Here is a 23,850-nt window from a genome sequence, read left to right as displayed (position 1 = left end):
GGTGGTACCATCAAAGGATAACAGGCAGCACTTGATAAGAAATGCCTCTGTAGATACCTGGCAAAGTGTAGTCATCCTCAAAGAAGAAAATATGACTATTTCTAAGAAACTAAATAAGAGACATCCCCGATCCCTTCCTGTGCAATGCTTTGGTCTCCTAAGGGGCTTGTCTAAGGGCTTCCCAGCATGGGGAGAGAGGGTTTAACCAGCATCTGCATCCAGAAGCTCCTAGCAGAGGGACATGAGAAGGGGACAGAGCCATGGATGCTTCAGCCTGTGCTTGACTTGCAGACAACAGGCACACACACCACAGTGTGGGATATGTGGGAAAGGGAAATCCCTGTTGCTTGATACTTCTCATGGCACATGACAAATAATCACAAGCTGGTTTGGGATTTCTTTGGGCTACCAGAAAGAAGAGTAAACTGGCAGGAGGGAGCCACCTGGAGAGGTAGTAACTTGACTCCTCTGTGAAGTGTTGGATGACCAAGGAGGGCAGGAGGAGCTCCTGAGTTGAACGTTAAAGTTGATCTGATTCAAAGTCTGCCAAGAAAGGGAAGGACACACACACACACATTGGGAGTAATGATGCATTTTCCTCCCTCTATGTAGAGTGAGGGGAAACAACTCAGGAAATTCATTTAAAAATTACCATGTGTGGCACGGGGAACACCAGTTCATAATCTGATAGATAGTGAGTGAAGTCAGAGACCATTAATAGCTACTGAATATTACATATTGCATGTATCCACTTCAGGTTTGCATCAATACTTCTGGGTTCTGTAGGAAATTCTAATGAAAGCATTTGATATGCACAGCAAAATCTACAATGCTGCTGGTTTCCCATACTTTCTAGTAGGATTGGTATACTGAAAAAATGCCTCAGATTTTTCAATCTTTTAAAAGGCTTCCTCCTACTTCTTTCCAAATGGTGGAAAGGGGGGGTGAAATTACAAGGTGGACTTTACAGCCTGTTAAGAAGTTTAACAAATACAGGCTCCAGTAGACAGTGAAGATGGTAGAGCAAGGTGAAATTAAGTCTAGGAAACTAGCTTTTGTAAATCAGAATATTTCCTCCCCCTTCCTTGAATGAAGATGATGCAGTCTGGTATGCAGGTGCTCATCACAAAGGTATAACATGATAAGAAGAGGCAATCTGTTTAACAGTCTCATTCCAAGCCCTTTAAAATGATAATTTTAAGCATTAATTAGCTAAGAAGTAGGCAGTAGAGATCAAAGATCACCTGTGCTGTATATTAGCTGTAAAACAATCCTTGGACAGCATGTTTTCAAAAGAAATTTCACCTTTCAAATAATCCTAACCTGGAGCTCACAAGGACTGTGCTTTAAGGAGCTAAATGATGCATTACCAGTGTGCAAGGAAACAAAGGAAAGAAGAAACACTTCCACAGGAGCAAATGAAGGTGAAACCTTCTCCCAGCCAAGGTTGCTACCTGAACACGCAGAAGCATACCAAGATTTCATCAGGTTCGTCAAAGGCTAAGATATGGTACGAGGGCCTGCTCTCTGTTTCCACTGTCAATCCTAGGAACTGACACAGCTCTGGCCACTCTCGTAGACCCTTCCTGTGCCCAGCCAACACTGTCTCAGTGGAGTCATACCAACCAGGAGATTTCCCTCTGCACAAACAGCAATTCGCAGAAGCTACAATCACAGCGGTTTCCACGCACCGTAAATACAGAAACAAGCATCAGGAACACAGTGCAGGTGACAGGCAATGTCCTTTGCTGCCCTGCCAAGGGCACATAAAATCTTGTCTGTCTCATAGGGTTGGATTTCACACTCTTTCCAGAGGTGTAAAAGATTACATCAGGTCTTTGACTTACATTGGCTTAAACAGCTGCACTAGAGTCCTGGAGCAGTCTTCGATGGAGGAAACAAACGGGAAAAAGCCCAGCAGTGAGCACATGCCTGCGGTTCAGCCACTCCAGGGCAACATCCGGAGCCTCAGGGTGCGAGAGCTTGGCATGCAGAAGTTACCACTTGCACCAAACGTTTTCATCCAAATGGCTTTGCCTGCACTGAGGGCTGGGATTGCGACATTTTCATGGGCCTTTGAGTCTCTGTCTACATATAACACAACTGTCCCTGGACCTTACTGGGACAGCAAGGGGCTATAGTAACAAATCGAGCCATCGCAGATGACGCAAGCTCAAGTTGCACAGTTCTCATGGGAGGTCACAGTCCACACATTAGATTTGTCTATGGCTAGAGCTGCTCATTAATGAATTCCTTCAACATTACTAGTAACTAAGCATCAATTTGCAATGTTCCAGAGACCTAAGCACATTTGAAACATGCCAGAATTAAACTAGTCAAATAATTTACCATAAATTTTGCCAATAAACTGCAGCCCACACGTCTGCATATGCAGAATGTAAAATACTCCATAATGACCAGGCAGCCCACAGAAATTATCACAACTGTAACAGTAACACTAAACTCCAATTCTCAAAACAGTGTGGTATGCCACCTTTTGGGTAAATCTTTAGGCATCAGTCCCATAGAAGGCTATCTTTTTAAGACAATTAGCTCTAGAGACAAGAGGAGAAACTGATATACCCATATCAGTTACCCATACCCATATATGATATACCCATAACTAACTCACAGGACTGGTTCCAGCAGCTTGATTTAACCATTGGAGCTAACTATAACCAATACCTAATTACGGTTAAATGTAGGGATTCAGATGGAGATATAGGATTGCACTGTGACTTCTGCCCTGGAACTTCTGCCAGGACTATTTGGGATTCAGTCCTTTTTTAAAAGATAACTTGAAAAAAAAATAGAGTACTATTAACAAATTTTAAAAGTTATAATTAAAAAAGAAAAAAAAAGCAAGGAGGGGTCTGAAAGTTTAATTTAAGAACACTAAGATTCTCCTGTTTTTCTGTCCATTTTTCAGGTAGTATTTTCCATTTCAGAGAGAATGACTAACACATTTCACAGAGGAGCAACAAAATTGTCTACATGCACAGAGAGGGTGGGAAAGGAAAAAAAAAATATTTCCCCCCTCATTAGATACAATAGAACTAGGTGTTTATGTGTACCAACAGTAGTAAAAATATTTTTAAGGCACAAATGTGATTTATTCTTTCATGGCCCTGATTCAGCAAGGTAGACAGACTTCTGCCTAACTTGCAGCATGTTGACTAATACCATTGACTTCAATGGAATTACTCGTGCTGGAAGTTTGGCACATGTTTAACAATTCTGCAGTACTGTATCTACAATTTGCAGATATTTAAAGGAAGAAAGAGAATTAACTCACAACAGCAATTCGGGGGGGTGATCAACAATCTTGTAGAGTCAAAGGACCTTATCACAACACATAAAGGAGAAAACAGTGAGAAGAAAATAAATCTTGATAAAACAGATCTTGATGGAATATGAAAGACTTGACACTGGCAAAAAAATCTATCACTCTTCAAGGAAACAAAAATCCAGGCAAGTGAGACTACCAAAATTCCCTATCAGGTTACACATGAAACAGAGATTATTAAAACCTAGAGATCAGCAACAGGACGCTTGTTTTTCCCTATCCTTGCCCAGCTATGATTTTCTCTAGCTGAAATATGAAAAATAAATTCTTTAAAATATCAAACTAAAGGAAAGACCACAAGAGAGGTAATAAGTCCATTAGACCCCCCAGTAATAAAGAGGAAATAAAACAGGATAAGATTGTTTCATAAAAATAAGTTATTTTTTTACATGAGCCTTCAGAAACAAAGATGAGAATACTTGTCCTGGGATTACTTTTTCCACAGAAAGCAGAATAAGGTTAGAAATAGAGAGGCTAAAAAAACCTTTGTGAAATTAAAATAGCAATTAAGGCACTGCTTCTTCAGTTAAATTAGCCACATGATGAAGACATAGGCCACTCCCTGCAGCAGGAGATCCTGCTTTATTCACCTTAGGTTTGTCCCAAGGTGTTTGATGAGGGCAGAAGGAAAGAAAAGGCTTTGAAAAAAGTTCCATAAGCCTAAATCCCAGAAGCACATGTCTCTCTTCCATCCCCAAAAGGGGAAAGCTCCAAACCCTCAAAGTGACTAACCAGTGTGCCTCAGCTCTAATGCAGAGGCCAGAAGCAGCAGCAAGAAAAGACTGTTTCTTGTTCACAACTGTTTGGTTATGGACTCATCTGCAGAAATGATAACTAGTACCATCTGTGGCGGCATTTTTTAGGGAGAGGAGAAGTCAAGCCAGAACAAAGTCTGGCTGCATAGACTTCTGAAAAGCTGTCAGCTGCCTGTATACTTTACAATCGCAACTCACCCCGGACACATTTCAAGTTAGTGACTGGTTCCATGACCTATCCTAATCCTTTAAACCGCCCAATCGTTTAAGTAACCAGGCTTCATCTTGGTTTCAATAATAACTTATTAGGAAATCATTTAAGGAATATTAGGAAGTCTTTAAGGAAAATGAAAAAACAACAACGACAACAAAAACACCACCAACAAAAAAAACCACACACACACAAAAAAACAAACAAACAAAAACAACAAACCATCACCCACAGATCAGACATTGAGTAATCCTACAGACACCTTAAGAAAAATTGCCTATCCTATTTTAAGCTGCTTTCTGTGCAATACATAAAAATGTGCTGAAGTAACTCATTGTAAAAGAAGATAAGTCTTTATACGGAAATGGAGGTCCATTCACATCCATGTTTTCACAAGATGCTTGAGGAATGCATGCACCTTGACCTGCTTCCTGTGGTGCTGTGCTGACTCTGGTATGCTTATGCTGGAGCCCAGCAGAGGCTCAGCATGGGTAGATGCAGTCTGCTGATGGTGGTTTTATTGGGATTGAGAATGGTTTACAACTGAATCTTGTCAGAAATGTTCTCATTAATTCCTCCCCACATTAAGAAAATGCAGATTTCGATCTTGTTGCCTCCCTTTCCCAGTTCACAGCCTGACAACCCTGAACTCCAACCTCCCAATTGTCTTCTGCATTCTAGAGGTGGTTTTATCCAAACTCCATTCTCTCGCTACTTCTAGACCCATCTCTTCATCTCTGCCTTACTTGTTTTTGCCCTTTTTAGAGCTTCTACTATATACATCTTCAGACTTCTCACAGCAGGTTGAAGTTGAGTGTTAAAGTGAAGGAAGAGTAAGAATAGGGTTTGACCTGCTGCAAGCTGTTTCCGATGCAATACAACATGAAGACAGAGTGTCACCCTACAAATTACACTGAATTTTAATCTGTTCTCACTCTGATTATACACAGTGAGGTCTGTGTTATGAACTCTTACATTCTTCCCCACATCCAAATGCATTGCTATAATTGAAGGCAGAATTAAGTTCATTCATCCCAAAGCAATCCCCTGCCCACTTGGTGCTGTATCGTATTTTCTACCTTCACTGGTAGTATGTCGTTGGGCCAAGAATATATTACTTATTTTGGCAGATTTCTTTAACTCCAGATCAACCATACACGCTTACAGTGCTGCACAGTCACCATGATGCAATTGTAGTAGAGTGGCCAAACACATATGAAATGTCTATATAAAGTAAAATTAACTCACTGTCTCTATACCTCTGCTCACATTGTAGCAGTTGCTTTTCTGATTCCACAAAATAACCTCTTTATTTCTCCTCTTCAACTCAGAAGCTTTGTTTCTCTGTCTGTTCTTACCACTTTTTTTTGATCAGTAGCCATAACCTACAATTGAAATGGAACAACTGGATATGGTGCAGGTGAAAATAAAGTATCAAAACACCAATATTTATCTAGAAGTAAGTGATGTAAGTCACTAATTTCCACAGAAAATAGGACTACTCTCCTGCAAAACTCTTACATGAAAAGGAGAATATTCAAGGCAAATCTTAATAGGTATCAGTACATTGTTTTCCAAATAGGATATTTTTCAATTTTACTTTGTTATGGAGAAATAACACATATATTTGAGAGGTACCTTTTTATAGAAGGTATTCTGAACTATAGCTAAACCAAAGACTACAACTCTGTTGAAGGATCTCTTCAAAAGTCATATCAGTGGTTGGATTCCCTGTTGAATAGAAATGTTCCATCTCCGAGCTGTTTGTTTCTGCCTTGGCCTCCATCTTGGGCCACCTCTGTATGAAAACAGACAGTTTTCACAGCACACACTCACAACTGATGACTATTTGCATTGTCTCTCTCTATAAAATACCAACACCATCACCTCTCCTTTGGATTCACACACGGGAGCGAAGGGAATAAAAAGCTTTTGTGACCTACAAAAGCCTTACTTGAAATAATTCTCTACGACTTCAGGCCTTTTGGAATGGAAGGGATATATTGTTTTGACTTGATTAAAGCTGAAAAGTTGATTTGACATCCTGTTGTCAAGGAAACCAATTCACACACAAAAGAAAACAGTTGTGATGGTATCATTCAGACTATTCAAGTGACCTTAGAAAGAAAAAAAAGGCTTCAGTTCCAAAGATTTGTATTCAACTCACTTCACCACTGTAGAAATAAAGATCATTGCTCTTTATGCTTATTGGAAAGCAGTTTTCAATCTGGGAAAAGAAAAATGCCACATCTTCTTCCATCTGCCAGATCCAATACTTTGCTGGGACTATAAAACATAAACACACCTACCATTTATTTGCCTATTTTAAAGGACCACAGAAAGAATCATACAGAAGACTTATGGGGAAAGAGAAGGAATTTTTTTAGTTGACAGGACTATGACAAATATCCCCTGACACATACCACACCTATTGAACAGCAGCTCATGAGCCAGGTTTTAAAACATCCTCCTTCAACTACACATAGACCTTACCTCGAACACAGCATTGTTTGCATCCAGCTTTGTTTTCCTGGGAGATATCAAGCAGCAGCATTCTTTTTCTCTGCCAGCCTCCTAGGTCCCTCACAAATTGAGTTTTCCATGCACGCAATAAATGAAGTATACCTGTGCTCAATCTGCTCACACTTCCTGCCTACAGAATCCCAAGAGGCAGAACTGTCCTGGTTGACCACTACCACCATCATCCAGCTTTGCAGTCCATGCAGGTCTCACAGAGATTTCATTCCCTAACAGCTCTGAGTAGACTGGAGAAATGAAACTTTCTATCTGCTCACGCACTGTAATTATACATCTCTTTCTCCAATGACACAGCCTCTGCCTGGCTGAGTGAGCAGACAGATGACTAAATAGCAACTTGTCTCAAATTCAGCTTAGGAAAAAAAGAGGCATGATATTAATAAGGAGGGAAATATACTGAAGAATGAATGCCAGTGTTCTTACATTATTGTCATTTAAGGGCATCACACCAAAGGTCACGGAGATAATATGCCTCAGTCATTTTCCATTTGTTACACAACATACAAATTGCCACAGCATTAATGAATATCTTCTCCCATTCCTGGCCAGCCAAGACACTGTATTATTTCCTCTCAGACAAGCACCTAACCCTTGGAATTCATTATTTCCATCACTTCTTGCAGCACTTTGTCCTTAGGGCTGAGCATAAATGCCACAAGGCGGCTGTGACTGGAGCATCAAATGCTTCGTATGCCTGAGTCTGACTTCTTTCTGCTAGAGCTTTTTTGCTGGAAGAGCATACAAAGCGTGTTGGTATCTTTTACGATCAAATATGTATACACACAAACATTCATACATGCTCTCTTACAAGTGTCTTAAAGCCCTTGCAGACCACAGGGGGAAAAAAAAAATGACATTTTCTGCACTTTGTGGATATTGCTTGATAGCTATATATTGAAATAATAGTTATGCTACAAATACCAAATAACCACAGCAATAGAAGCTACCACGAAATAACTGCATTTCCACTTAAAATGATGACAACTGGAAAGTAGTTCTTGGAACAGAAATGACATTCACAGAAACGTGGAAGGGCTTCTATGAAGGGATATACTGCTTAAGCCCTCTTTACTCCTAATAAACTGCTAAGATAGCAGAGCTGAGCTATATAGAGCTATAATAGAGAGGAATGCCTCATTTCTAATCTATACTTCATTGTATTTTAAGTTGAGGAATTTTGCATAAATATAGATAGGAACAGCTGAACCAAATTCCTACTTTTTCATAAACTAAATGAGGGGTTTTTTAAGATGACAAATTATTATTTCCACTGTTCACTGTAAGTATAAAGAATATCCAGATGAAAAGAAAATATTGAAGGCTGGTAGCTTTGTACAGTTCTGAAAAGGACTAAACTTTATGTGCATAATTAAAATAAGAAAGAGAAGAATGAAGTCCAACACCAAATGATGAACTAAAGTAAGGCAAGAGTACTTGCTACATGTAATCAAACCACCTCCACCTCTGTCCCCCAGGCTGAAACAGTGCACTCAGAATTTTAATGAACATCTTATCTTGGTATTTTCTCCTCTCCCACCCAACAAACTCAAACAGCAAGAGCCAGCCAGGAAAGAAGAAAGCTGATGGCACTGCTAAGCTTACCCACAAACAGGTCCATATTCTGTAATGAGTTTTGTGTGGTTTTCCCAAAAACCCTGGAGAAAAATAAAAATAACAAAGAGGTTTAGAACAGTACTTAACAGAAACTATTACTCATTGCTACTAACACTCACAAAGAGCTCTGAACCTCATCCAGGGGAACCATGGCATAAACTCATAGCCTCACGTTTCTCTCATTGTCCATATGTGCCATGCATAGAGTCCAGAAATTACGACTGAAAACGAAAAAAAATCCCAACCCAAAAAAATACCTGGAAAGCCATGAAACATGTTTTCATCGAGGTTTTACACTCCAAAATCTGTTATCATTTCATGATTTATTTTTTTTTAAACTAGTTTTTTCACTGGGGTCCTGACTCAGTTTTTTTCAGATACGGGAATGGATGGACAAACTGACAGAGAAATTAACAGAGAAATTAATACGTGATTTAAGGTACAAAAGAGAAACACAGGGAATCTGGTGAGGTCATCTTGATTTGGTTTTAGTCACATTACTTAAAAAAACCCACGCAAATCTGCAAAGTCAGAGTTTAGCACAAGGCAGTCACCTGAGACACTCTGCAGAATAGTAAGTAGATAAATTTTAAAACATTTTTAGAATATTTACTGCATTTCATTGTCATAATTGATGCAAATTGGTAGACATTTATCTAAATAAACCTGCCACTATATTAAATTGTTAGTGTCCTAAATGGATTCAAATTGATTAATCTAAAGAAGGTGTGCAAAATACATCCCCAAAAGTGAACATAAAAAAAAATCTGGTTTAATGAAACTACAATATTTGAGAATCATGCTCCATTGTGTTTGTAACCTGTCTATGGAAAAGACAACACATTTAACTGCATTAATCTGCATTTCTTTCAATTCAAGAAAGTCTATCACAATCTATCTTCATTTCTAAGAGAAAATTTACTAACAAAATAGAATACTTATGCCTCATATTGAATCTTTCTTATTTTTTTATGACATACGGTAGGTATTAGCTCGCACAATATGTAAGTACATCTACTGCTGACATAAATAAACAAGACCATGAAACGTGTGTATGCTTCGAGAGCATTTTACCACACTAAGGACAAGAAAATCTGGTAATCAGACGTAGTTATCTGACCTTGGGTGCTAACTTATTGCTCAAATCAGTAAAGCACTTGCCATCGCCTACAGTCCTCCTCTCACAGAGCCCCTCAGTTCTGTTTCATTCTTATAGTGTGGTTGTGCTTTTCATTTTTTTTTAACCCTGGACTTGCAATACTTTTATTCTGCAGGACAGTACGTCTCCAGTTTAGAGGCAAGAACTTAAGGTTTTTCTTTAGCTACAAAAAGCACTGGATGATGTGTAAGAAAACACACTACAGATAAAATTATGAAAGAGGTGAATTAGATGACTGCCTGAAGAGATTATGCATTGCCTGAAAAGAAAACATATTCTCACATGAAAAATTCTTTACTACTAAGCTAAGCAGAAAAGCCTCATCCATTAGCACACAGAAATGAAGGTGGACAAAGTCTCTGTAATACCACAAATACATACAGGTAACTAAAAAAGGCTTTTATCTGCAGACACCATGGGAGGGAAAAAGCTACATACACATTCACACCGACCTGCATTTTGCTATAGCGACACTTCAGCCCTAGCAGGACTTCAGCCTGCATTTGCCATGATTTCAGCATTACAAAGGCTGTCTACTGCCTTCCCCTGCTGATGCAATGGGAAATTCTGGGGCCAGATTCCCCCAGCGCTGTTCTCCAGGCGATCGTTTAAGGCTGAGTACAGCAGGCCCAGCTCATGGGTGCGCTCTGACCACTCTGCCTGGGAGAGTAGCTCTGACCTGCACAAACACAGCTGACATTTGCAGCCACGCTGAGGCACCAGCGCGACACAGGGCACCGCTCGAGGTCACCGGGCACAGTCAAACAAGGGGTGCAAAGCACTGTTGTATCACAACTGTATTGGTTGCTCAGGGCAGAGGGACTTCCAGCCCTGTGAGATGATGCCAAATCAGGTCTGTTCTCCAGCCCACTTTCCTCCTAGCCTGAGCCTTCAGTGAGGACACCCCACACCACTGAACCTTGCCTGCTAAACTGCGCTTTGGATTGCAAGCACGCACATAGGTATTGCACTTGCTGTACCCACCAGCTGCATTCCAGTGAGCCAGCAGGATATTAACATTTTCAAAAAGCCTAGGTTTTAAATGATTCAGTGAAAAAGCCTTCCAGAAAGTCGGCTTCTTGGAAAAACTGCTCCTGGCTCACTACAGTAGAGGGGTCAGGCAAAACACATTTCAAATCAGGTCTGTTAACCAGTAACTGGTTTTTCACCTCCAGGACTCCTAAATGATTGCACTGGCTTAAAATTAACCACACTTAATTTTTCTTCCCCAAAGTGAGAAGTACAAGCCTGCAGGGTGGGGGGAGAAAAGTTGAAAAGTACCTAGGTAGAGACTGTGAGAAAGCATCCTCAGGAATAAAAAACGCCCTCATTCTCTACACTTCAGGACACTATCTTATGTCCTGCACCACTGCACACATATACTCACCACTACCTGTCTCCACTGTTCACCCCCAGGGACCCCCTGCTATCCTGGCCCCCTTCACAGGCCCTGTAAGCCTTGGGCTGCCTGGGAAAGACAAGCACATGCAGAGCCCTGTGAGGCTGCAGTGCCCAGAGCATGGGAAAGGCAGAGAGTACATGTGCGTGCATCCCTTACAAGCCAAGGCACACATTTCAGCTGGAGGAAGCTGGGGTCATATGAAGTGCCTGTGTTTGCTTTTGATAGCCACGAGGAAGGCCAATGAACCTGCAATGGGCTCAGAACACAGTGAGGGGATCTGCCACATCCACACAGTTCTGCCAGTTCTGCAGCATTATCCCTGAACACAGCTTCCAGCAGACAGGTACCCTGAAAACATCCTCCTCCTCCTCCTATGAGTCATGAAGCACAGCAAGCCTTGTAAGTGCTTTTGGTAACTTATATACGCTGGCTGAGGTTGGTCTGCTTCAAGGCTCATTACTGCAAGCTTGTGCAGGTTTATAATTGCAATTGCACTTGGTATATATTGTATAACTAAGCACCTGCCCATCACCAGCAGCTGTTTTACAAGAAAATGGAGGTAGAGATCACCTCTCTTTGGCTGAAGATCAACCAGTGGATAAATATGAGAGGAAGCAAACTCAGAAATGGTACCTTCTAACTTGTACCCAGGTTAGGCTTTGACAGTCCTAAGTTATAACAAAGCAATATGGCTTTTAAGCAGGAAAAAATCAAGGAAAAATGGAAACAAGTATTCTGATTTTTTAAGAAAACAGAAGGAAACTGAAAAGCAAAACAACACACAGTATCATGAGATGATACCATGTGCATCAGGAGGAACTGTAGCGCATTAAACAGTCACTCATAACAATTAAAAGCATAGTCGCTAATGCGTTCCAAGTCCAAAAAGTCACTTAGCTTTTTCTTTGTTTGGAAGCTGCAGAATATGAATTGTTACCAACAACAATTCAGAAAAGGGTCGGGCCAGGGGGAACGTGTTGCAGGTGGCCCATACAGTGAGGTACCAGCCTGATGACAATTCATTATCAAACGAAATAATGCAGGAGTATGAAAAGCTTCTTTCCCTCCAGAAAGCATATTTTACAGCATCTGGTATACCATGGAAACAGCAGCTCAAGTGGGGGGACTGTTGCACACCCAGAAGGCTTGTTTACATGGCTGGCAGTTGCCTCCCTGCAGGGAATTTGCATTCTTCCCTTCCTCTGAGCATGTATCATCAGCTGCATCTGTGGGTAGAACCACTCACAAGGCCAAGTCCTGCCCTCAGATACAGGTACAATCCCTATGGAAGCAAGAAGATTTGGGTCTGCATCAGCCAGAGCAAAGTCTGGGCATTGCCAACCATCTGTCTTGAGATATCATATGCTGAAGCTTCAGCTTGAGCAGCATACATGAAAGAGCTTCAATTGCTCAAGTATCCCCTTTCCTTTTCTTAAATAGACTCTGCCACTCCAAGACAGATACTTCAGCAAATTCCTCCTCATTGCATATTCACCTTGCTAGTTCCTCACAGCAAGGAAAAAATCTGCAGCAATGTCATCCTCTCTCCTTGCTGAAAATGGGTTTAGGCACTAAGCCAAAGTTTTCAGAAAGAGGCAGTATTTCAGAGAGTAGCAATGTGTTTTGATTTTTGGGGTGTTTAACATGAGGCATGGCCAAACTATTCCTATTAGTTGCTCAATACCGGCAGATCTCCTGGCTGCAACTGGGAATTGACTCAGATTGAGTGGAGGATGCTTTGAACATTTCAGCGTGTTGCAGCTGGAAAACAAATCATGTGGTTTATGAATTTAGCTACAGTCCTTAAGGGTCACTAGACAAAACGGTTTGAAGAGGGTCACAAAGCTGGGATCCAGCACATGCAGGTTCCTGACAGTAACTCAAAATTTGGACTCCAAAAAAGGGTCCTGGAGAAAGCAATGATGGTAGCCCTTGAATTTTGTAGCATACTGAATGCCACAGTAGCTACTGAGCTCTGTGGAGGTGGATGTGATGAGCCCATCAAAATTCACTGCAAGTGGGGAAACATTACCCATGCAAGAACAGCTAAGGCTTCTTTTGTTGCCCCTTTCTGAAAAGTATCACATATTACCTGATGTCAGTCACTTATCAGGACACCTGGGATTCAAACTTATGGCTCAGAAACCAAAGATGCCACATCCCACAACTAGTCCTATATTTGCTCCACCATCACCACCCTATAGTCAGACGTGATGTTCTGTTTCATCGTGATATTAATAACCACAGTAGCATTGTTTGACTGCACACCTCATATCAAAAGATTTAAAAATCTATACAAGTATTTAGGGTATAAAATGGCAATGAATGACATTTACAGATCAGCTTTTTAGTATTCAATGGGCTTTACATGTCTTTTTTCCTTAGACCACCTGAAAAAAACCCCAATTGCTAACAACCTAGTACCCGAAGGGATTTTTTTAAACACAAGCTAACATTTAATTAAAGCAACTTTGTATCAGTCTGCAGCTCACTCTGAAGGAATGACCCCAGACTGTACATCATCTCCAGTAATAATCCTACTGAAAACACTAGGATGCCAGCAGACAAGAGGAAGAAAACAGCATGAACTTCTAACCAGCCTGATTCTGAGCTATGTACATAGTTTGTTTCCTTTGATCATTACCATTAATGGTTGCCCTCTGTGGGTAATTTGGTTTAATTTATGTGTATGTCATTTCAGATTTTAAAAAACACATATAGCCCTTCCAAATTTATTAAAAGCACCCTTCGTACCCTTAATAGTTATTAAGAGAGGTTAGTGTTATGTAATTAAGTTAATCCTCATCTGTAAAGGCTAATTAACTAAACACTAATTGAATCTGCATATGAAAATGTGGACAATGTGTTCTCATTACACAATTAAAAAAAATTACCTGAACTAAATACCAAACAAATTGTAAATTTCTTTCCTTCTACCTTTTCAGGTCTTTAATAGAAACTAAGTGGGCAGGTTTATTTCTGTGTGCTGTATCAGTTCCTGCTGTCCTTAACAAAGAGCTGTTGTCTCACTGTTCAGAGAAACGGCTCGAGTCCTTCCCTGGAAGATGGTTGTTTCCCTTTTTGTACAAGCTCTTCCTTTCTCTCTGCCCTGACCCTACGCTTTTCATTGCCCTCTTCTCCTGCCATCTGTCACCTGCCCCAGTCAGAGAGGCCAAAGGCTCTTGGGTTCAAGTCATATCACACAAAGGATAAGAAAGCATCCAGATATCACCTCAATCAATACTATCACCCAAAAGGATCAGATGGCACAATACAACTCAGTCATGCTGCTTCAGCACCCCAAAGCCTGCAGGCAGCCAGCTTAAAGCCACCTTGGCAGCTTTGGCCCCCAAAGACCGCTCGCCAGTGAAGTCCTGATCTCAATCTCCTCTGCCTGAGTGTGACTGCATTACAAAAGTAAGACATATTTTGGACCCTTTGCAGCCTTTTCTTGATACATTTACATTTTACAACAGTCAGATTTCCAAGAGGGAATTAAGAAAAGCACAGCATCCTTTCTGGTATTTGCCGTTTCTCCCCATTAACCAGGTTAATGGCTGATTCTAATAGGCTGGTAACTGAAGAGTTGGAGGGAGGGGAAGCCAAGCAAGTAAATACACAATTGCAAGCCTGACCTCAATAGCGTGCAAGATTTCTCAGTGCGTGGAACACACACAGTCCTCAAATTTTCCTCACAAACCCCACCATATGTTTTTAACATCCGAGTCATAAGCACCTGCACTGCCTAAGTGGCATAGCTGGATGGAGCAGCTCCAGCCAGTCAACAGTCCCTCAGGCACCACACCTGGCCCACTGGTACCAACATGGCACTCTGCTTCGCAGATACTTAAAGAGGATCACAGGAATGGGAAATGGGATACACTGCTTGCTATCTTTCCTTGGTAAGATAATATATTTTCTAGGTGAGGGAACAACAGAAGATGTACATAGATTTCAGTAATGCATTTGGTCTGGTGGCTGGCAAACAATCATAGCCGAAAGGATGAAAATCAGAATTAAAAATGAAAGGCAGTAAACACTGAAGGTGTAGGGAAATGAGTATGGACTGAGTAGAAAGAAAAGGTACAGGCAGGAAAGGAGGAAACCAAACCCATAGTTTTCTCAAGGGTCAGTCCTGGGACAAACCTTGTTCAGTTTTTGGAGAACTGAGTTTGGCACGAAAGGCAGTCAGGTTTCAGTGAAGTACATGGTCCTGGGTTGTAAAGACAGATCCTCTCCTCAGCAGGCAGAGAGATTGAGATTGTCAAATCAGAAGATCTGGACAACGTAAAGAACCTGAACAACTGTAATAGAGGAGAGTTTTTAGTTGAAAGCGAAGCTTCATGCCCTTAGAGAGACTCTGTTAACACTAAGAATTTCTGCAGCAGTAGATGACTGTTTGAAAATAATGGAGAAGGGAAAAACTTGGATGGACACATTAACCACAGGATAAAGATGAATAAGTATGATGGAAACTAAGATGCAGAATATCTGGGATACACTTTCTCTGGAATGCTGCATGTAAATCTGATGAGCCACGTTCAAAAGGAATGAATTAAAAATGGAACAAGTGGAGAAAAGGGTTACAAGGATCCTCAGGGAACAGAAGGCCTGTCTTACAAGTCATAATTAGGAGAGTTCATTTTAGCTAACCAAAGGTTCATTTTAGCAGACCAAAGGGAGGAGACATGCTTGCTGTCTATAACTGTACCGGGAGTAATCACCAGGGAGAGAAAAATATCTATTTAATATAAAGGCCTCCATTACTAAAAGATCAAAGTAGTATAAACTGGCTGTGGATAAATGTTGCTAGAAATTAGATGGACATTATTGATTATCACAGTAGTAAGATTTTAGAACAGCCTTCTAGTCGGAATACTGGGGACAAGATCCTCAAGAAGGGTTTTGTGGCACAGGAGACAAGATGTGGATACTTAGAAAAAATGAACTATAGTATTGAATAACCCACAGCCTATCTCCACCAGCCCCGTAAGGTGACATGCAGTCACTTCTGGAATAAGAGGGACTCTTCTTGTGGAAATTATTTACTGCACTTTCCTATGTGCACACTGCATTCACACTTCTCAATATTCAACTTAATTTTACAACTCATTCTTATATAAATATGGTCTCATACACTAATTTGGCACAATGAGATTCTCACTTTTTTTTGTCTTTCTCCTTTTTTCAATCTTATTTCACTTCGCAAACTTCATTTCCACAACACCTCTGAGATGGTAAATGCCCACCTGTCACAGTTGGGGAGTTGGAAGTACACAAGATTCAGCAATTTGCCAAATGCCAACAAGAAGTCAATGGCAGAGCCAGAAACAAGCTGAAGTTTCACAGTCCTCCTCCTTGGTAGCTTACAAAACTGTTCTTTCTCTGCCATGGAAACACAAGACAATATATGACAAAGGAAAGGAATATCAACAAAGTTGATCTATTTCTGAGCTTTTGGACATACCACATGCCTGAGTCTTTGAAGGAAGGCAAGAGTGAAAGAACCCTACATACATGGTTTACTCTAAAATGCTTTAAATAGAGGGAGGTTTCTTCCTCACCCAGCTATTAGCTTGAGATTCAATTACTCTTATCATAGTATGCATAGCTACAAATGTAATCAGTCATAAAATTATCCAGACCCTCAAATTATTCCAGCTGCTGTATTCGACTCCCTGATTCTTGCAATGATGAATTCTTCAGTCTGATTACACTGGTTAGAATAATATTTCTTTTTATCTATTTGAAAGTTACCTGCTGTTAGCTTAGACCTTGTTTATATCCGCTATGGAGACATAATTGTAAACTTACTATTTTTATTAGAACTATTGTCTAGATAACACTCCTGCTAGGTCCTTATTTTACTTCATTGTAAATGTCACAGAAGACACCTATTCAGGCTTCTAGGAACCTTTATCAAAAACAGAAAACATGTCATTATGAAGACATGTACAAATAGAAATACAATTTGTTCAATGTGTGTTCATGAAAGGCTCCATATGAGGTCTTAGAGACTCACTGCAGTTTCTGATCCTGCTATAAACATATATTTAAAATAAGAAACTAGAAAAAATATAAAGGAATGATGGATTTATTTTTTTACTAGAGTATGTAATTTCTGAATTGTCTTCTTTCCAAACTGAGTGTAATTCTCTCCTACACAATCTCTACTTATATGTAATTCTGCTAGATCCTAACCACCTTTGCTGCCTTTCTTAATATTTCTACATCGTCAAATTACAACAACAAAACAGAGGATCACAGCACTTTCTATAGGAGGGAATTCATTGTGCAATAGAAGAACTTTGCAATGTGGATTTTCACTGTGAGCCCAGTGTCTCTCAGATGGATTAGCATAAGCATTCAGCACATTTTACTAATGGTGAATGAATTTATGAGTTTTCTTTGCTGGTCTCCCTTAAGAGAAGCAAAACAGTAATTGCATAATATAAAGAAATGGAAACAACTTCTTGTAGGACAGACAGACAAGCTAGATAAATCAAAGGAAAACAAATATTTGGGGAACACTGTTTTAGGGGGCAACAAATCGGTATTTGGAGAAATGAAAGTTGACTTCTTTCCCAAGAAAAGAAGACGGACTCTTTCCTTTAAGGAGTTTTCCCGCTTCAGAAGATCATACCCTTCCTTTTCAGACCCATCAACAGCAGATTTCTTCAGACTATGAAAATGTAATTTTAAAGGATAAAATATATTAACTGAACCCATTGTGCAACAATCTGTCTTGGGTGCCACAGAGTGTAAACAGACTTTGAAATACATATTGGAAACTTTACATGTCCACATGAAAATCTTGCATCTTCACCTACAGAATTAGGATGACAATGGTTACGCTTTCTTTTCTGATGCAAACTCTGGGCCATCTCATACTGCTTAACTCATTAGTGCCGAAATAGTTACTCTTTAGACAGGTGGGTTTCAAGAAAACCTCATCTTTGGGAATCAAGATTACTCAATCAGTGGGTGATAATATCTTGGCCTCCTCAGAGAAACTGCCCTTGTATAGTGCTAGGGGTCTTTGCTATTGTTTATGAACTGATTAAAAAATCAATGCCACCTAATTCTGCGACCAATGAGTTTGAAACTATGAAACATACATCTGGAAGAACTAAAGATTATCTCAAATTCCAACTGTGTTCAGCTCCCAAATTTTGATCTTTTACTGTGATGAAACTAAGACACAAAACAGTGCCCAAACCCAAGCACCAGCGTGCTGCATCAAGCAGAGACCTGGACCTGGAAAGAGTATTACATGTGACAGACATTAATCATACCACTTAATGCATTACTGAAAGATACTAGGACTATTTCTGTATTTTAACACAGCTGGACAAGCCCAGGCTTCCTCTTGTCTAATTCCTACCTTGTATGGATGCAGCTCTCAAGCATGAAAAGAGAAAAACGTCCCTATAGATTGTACTGGCCTCTGATGCAGAACAGAGCTTGCTGCTATCTGCAGCATGGACAGGCCAGGCATAGGCATGACAGCTCCCTTTTTACTACCATCTATCACATGGCACCTCTGTAAAAGCCACAAGGCTAAGGGCAGGCACATCAGCTTGACACAGAGCCTTGAGGTGAGCCCATACATTTGGCAGGGCATGAGGGGGCACGTGTATGCAGAGTGACAAGCATCCTGACCCTAGCCACGGGAACAAACACTCAGTGTGCTTCATCCTGGTCACAGACTGACAGGACACCAGGTAGGACAGGCCTATCCTAGACCACTACAGACAGAGATGTGCTGTAAGATCTTGTGCAGAATAGAATAGTTTTATTCCTTCAGGAATAAGACAAGCTGCAGCCCCTATAGCCACATTACACCAGGCAGTTGACTTTTCAGCTATCTTAAAATAATTATTCCAACAAAATCTCCCTGTTTTCATATGGTAAGTTACTCTTCATGTTCTGTCCTGAAGCCAAACACTGTTTAAGACCCAAGCCACCCATATTGTAGCTGGTAGCATCTGAGCATGGAAAACAGAAACACCAGAAGCCAAATCAGGCCTCTCTGGATCAAGGGATTAAGAAAAGGCAGAGAGAAACACAGTGCCAGCCCCTGCGTGGGCTGTAGAGAAGACTGCAGAGAGCAGTAGGAGCTGAGACAGCACAAGGAAACTAAACAGGAGGCTGCAGTGAAATGAGAATTTGGAGCAGCTCTAGGAATCAGCAAGGCCACTGGCCAGCACCTAGGGCAAGCACAGAGGGTGCCAAGCAGAAGCACAGTCACAGTTTCAACTGTGACAATTTCATAAACCAAAGAGCTCAGGTTTGGAGATGGGGATTGAATTGGCTCATATCAGCCATTCATTTCTGTTTCTAGATCATCACTCAGGGCTGGATTCTGCAGCAGCATCAGAAAAAAACACCTTGTCAAACCATCTGGGCTTTTTTTTTTTTTTTTTTTTGAATGAATCTGCACATCTGCAAATATCAGATATTTTCCAGAGGAACCAATGCATTTAGCTGCCCTTTCATAACTGAATCCATCTGCACTCAGAAAAGGAGAGAGGGGCTTGGCATCCTCATTCAGTACAGCAGTTTTGCAGGACTAGATGCTTTGGCACAAGGCACAAAGTTCAGAGCAACCACTGCTCCTCCCTCTCCCTGTGAATTAACCACATCTCAAGGGGACTGGGCCACTGGTAGAAAGTAACCACTGCCAGGGACATAAAACAACTCTTCCATCACATCGTCCCCATAAAGCAACCACCTGGAGGGACTTTAGAGGAAAACAGCACAATCAAGCTCCTGATGAAGACATCATCTCAGATGGAACACTGTCAGCACCCTTGCACTCTATTGCTTTTCTTGTGTATACAATATACCTATACTCTACAGAGTAGAGGGTTTGCACATTCTCAGCTCCAAGAGAGTCACATATTGTAGGTAGTGGTTCCAAAGCAGGGGCTTTCTCCTGGAGATCTTCAAAGAAAAGGAGACCCCTGTCTGGTAAACAATAAAAAATCAAATTATGGGACATTTGAAGGATGAATTCTCTCCAGAAGTAAGAATTAAAATAAAATGATGCACAGTTAGAAGAGGTGCTAAAAGTTTAACCTATTTGACATCAATGTTTGTCCCACAGAAAAAGGGCAGGAGGAGTGACCATCAGAGAATGTGGCATCCACCCATGCCCTTGAAAGTAATGGAGCATTCCACCATACCACTGGGAACAGCACAGGTCACCCTGTGAAAGCCATGGAGAATCTTCCACCAGTGCAAGATTTGGCAGCAGTGTACTCTCTCTGCTGACTGATCTCTAAACCCAGCCCTTGGTCACCAGGTACATCAGGAAATACTGGCATGACCAGAAGGTGAACGGACTCCAGAGCTACATGCCAGGTCCCTGAGAGCTTTCATAGACACAAAACGGTTTAGGGTCAGCTTAAACTTCATGGATTAAACTGGGGGTTCTTTTCACCACTTGTGCTGGCTTTGGCTGGGGTAGAGTTAGTTTTCTTCAAAGTGGCTACTACTAACAGTGGCTATGTTTTGGATTTGTGCTGAACACAGGGTTAATAATATAGAGATGTTTTTGTTATTGGTGAGCAGCACTTACATAGAGCCAAGGCCTCTTCTGTTTTTCACACTGCCACGCTGGCAAGGAAGTTGGGGATGCATGGGAGGCTGGGAGGAGACACAGACAGGATGGGTGATCCAAACTGACCAAAGGGATATTCCATACCATACGACATCATGCTCAGTATATAAAGAGCAAGGAAGGAGGAGGAAGGTGGGAACATTTGGAGCGATGATGTTTATCTTCCCAAGTACCTGTTACGCGCAATGGGGTCCTGATTTCCTGGGGATGTCTGAACACCTGTCTACCCATGAGAAGCAATGAATTAACTCCTTGTTTTCCTTTGCTTGTGTGTGGGGCTTTTGCTTTCTCTTTTAAACCACCTTTATCTCACCATATGAGTTTTCAAGCTTTTATCTTTCTGATTCTCTCCCTTATCCTGCTAGTGGGGGAGTGAGCGAGCAGCTGCATCGGGCTTGGTTGCTGGCTGGGGTTAAACCACACCACCACTCTAAAAACTTGGCTTCTTCAACACAGATTTGGGTCAATGCCTCTTTTTAACTCAGGATAAAAATTACAGGGTTGATGTGGAAGTAATGTAAGAGCAAGACCCAGATGAAGAGTGTATATATCTAGTCCTCTGACTCTCCTGCCAAAATTTCAAGTTAAAAATGTTATATGTACACCTCCCTAATTATATGTAAGAAAATATCTCTATATATTCAAAACAGCCTCAGGTTATTATTTATATGACAATGTAGGATGACAAGAGAATCAGGTCCCCCAAAATACAGTCAAATACCTCAGCTCCTGTGGAACAAGTCATTCCTAGAGGATGATAGATTAAATTTGATTAAAAGAACAGATATGAAGCATTGTCTTTAGAGCAGGGTTCCTCTCTCCCACAAATCCTTAACACAGTAGCTGGGTATCCAGTTTTGTTACATGCCAAAATATTTGTGCCTTGTAAAGAAAGAGGCAGGAGAAGGAATGTTAATGACCTCTTTTTACAGTAGCCAGTTGTCAGAGGAGGTGGGAGAAAACAACCCACATGGAAAACAATTGCCAATTTGTGGTCTTGACCATTTAAAAATGGATCCCAAAATAGTCTGCTGAATTGTTTCACCCGGAGCAAAATTACCCATGAATACATATGCATGCACACAAAAACAACATCTCTTGACGCAGTGCTGATGGTGACTGCAGTCAAGGAAGAAGCGTTATTGCATTCCACATTGTGAAAAGACCACAATGCAGTAATTATTCTGAAAGGTTTTCACAAAGCACAATTATTAAGCTAACATTATCCTATTATTGTTTGTTGCTATGGAGATAATATAATCAATATATTTTCTGGATTGATTTTTTTAATACTACTAGCACATTGCACAATATAGCAAGATTTAACTCAATGCATTAACTGATTTTAGTTTATGATTGGCAAAGTCTTGAGGCAATAGATTGCAATCCATCGCACGCCTATTATTCTATCAAGACACTTAATGTCAAAATCTCTGCTGCAAAAGCAAGTTTACTTGTTGAAAATGAGAAAAAGGATAACAAATTTCTCTGAACAGAGGCAATCTTTTAAGCATGAATTTAACACGTATTTCTATTTTCCCTAAGCCAAACTAAAATTATGAGACTGACTACAAAAGTAGTAGAAAAGCAAGTTGTGTTTGAACTCCCAACTTGAGATGTTTATTTATTCCAGTGGGGATGTTTTGAGGCATTATCCTCCTACATGTAATATAAACTTCTCCTGCAGCAACAGGGGACTCTGGGAAGGTGGTATCAATTGTGGTACTGTGCCATAGCCCACTGGATGCAGATGCAGCCCACAGCCTTTGTTGCCACCTCTTCCTGCACAAGCTCAGAGGAGTCACTCACTACCTGCTCCCATGCAGGGACCTTTAAAGGCCATCTAGTTCAACCCCCCTGCAATAAGGAGGGACATCTTCAAATGGATCATGTTGCTCAGCGTCCTGTCCAATATGACCTTGAAACTTTCCAGGGATAGGAAACCTCAGTTTCCAGACACATGATTCCCAAAGTTGACCATATTTTTTCAGGATGATATATGCTCAAGACAAAATTTTTAAGTGCAGCAGGTTAGACTTTGCATAACTAAATAAAAGGAGTTACAGCAACATTTGAAAGTACCAATACCTGTTAACTCCCATGACAATCATATGTTTATGCTTTTAGGTGCCTAAGCATAGCTTTAGCTGCCTTGGGTTAGACACCAGTACATAAGCGTTTTGGCCATAGAGCATACAGCTGCTTGATAAAATGTGAGATCACAGCAATTCCACCTTCTCCCTTCCCTAAAGGCACTAGATTGGGTGGTCCTGTCTTTCTATGTGAAGTGGGCTGGGGCACAGTAATGTAACTTTTGGACTGTCTGGAGGGGATCCATCAGGAATGATCATTCACAGATTAAATATGTTGCCTGTGCAACACATCTGGCCCTTCTGGCCCAGGGGATAAGTAATAGAGTTAGGAATGCATATCCACAGCTTCCCCCCTGCAAGATTGCTGTGCTGACACTAACCCAAGCAGATCTACGACTGGTTTATGAGCCACCTCTGCCCTCCCTGCTCTGATTGGCACAGTTCTTTTTCTTCCATCACATTTCTCAGTGATGCCACTTGTATAAAATGACACTGCACTGCTACGAGGGCGTGCGCCACAGCGGACAAGATAAGCACATACGTAGGGTTGCTTGCCTTCTCACCTTGTTTACTTTTATGTTATTTATAAATTATTTTTCTGCTGAATGAGGCTTTAGACAAGCAGGTATGGTACTCATTCTAGCAGGTTACTGTCACATGTGCAGCCTTAAAAGACACCATCTGCTACTGCATCAAGCACAGTAAAGTATTGCTTAATACACACCTCTGTGTCAAATACGAAGAAAAATCCCATTTGTTTCAAACCACTGACTGCATGCTGTCCACCACAATGCCTTATCACGCAACAGCCCAGAAATTCCGCAAAAATAAAAACTCATTTAGCTGCAGCAGGCAGGGGATATCAATTTTAGTAACAAGAATGATACAATTACATTCCTAAGCAATTGGTCTCAATAATAGACAGACAGTACCTCTGGTAAATTGGCTGCAGGCCTGAATTTACAAGTCTCATTCAGAATAGAGCTCACCAGCAAAACCCCTTCATTTCAGTGCTAGGGGACTAAGATACTACTTAGCGAAAGTAAAGTAATCAGTGTCCTGCTGCAAAGGTTGAGTCTAATCACAGTTTGCTTAGTTAAATACTGT

General features: G+C 40.9%; 1 protein-coding gene across 9 annotated transcripts in view; it reads right to left on the bottom strand.

The window, feature by feature from the left end:
- The window catches only part of TBXAS1 (thromboxane A synthase 1), a 251,881-nt gene that overhangs the window by 141,779 nt on the left and 86,252 nt on the right, over positions 1–23,850 (bottom strand). For 5 of the 9 annotated variants that reach the window (XM_027660819.1, XM_027660828.1, XM_027660809.1 and 2 more), the window contains one exon: positions 8,453–8,505. The exons of 1 other annotated variant lie outside the window; for it this stretch is intronic. In XM_027660819.1, the coding sequence (XP_027516620.1) occupies positions 8,453–8,505 (53 nt within the window). Of the gene's footprint in view, positions 1–5,571; positions 5,591–6,937; positions 6,960–8,452; positions 8,506–15,171; positions 15,242–23,850 lie in introns of those variants that run through there. 3 more of the 9 variants (XM_027660832.1, XM_027660870.1, XM_027660859.1) reach the window with 3 other exon arrangements.

The sequence above is a fragment of the Corapipo altera genome, unplaced genomic scaffold (genome assembly GCF_003945725.1).
Source record: "Corapipo altera isolate COAL_440 unplaced genomic scaffold, ASM394572v1 1, whole genome shotgun sequence".
NCBI classification, from domain to species: domain Eukaryota; kingdom Metazoa; phylum Chordata; class Aves; order Passeriformes; family Pipridae; genus Corapipo; species Corapipo altera.
The sequence above is the reverse complement of the archived record's forward strand: the minus strand, read 5'-3'. Positions and strand labels throughout refer to the sequence as shown.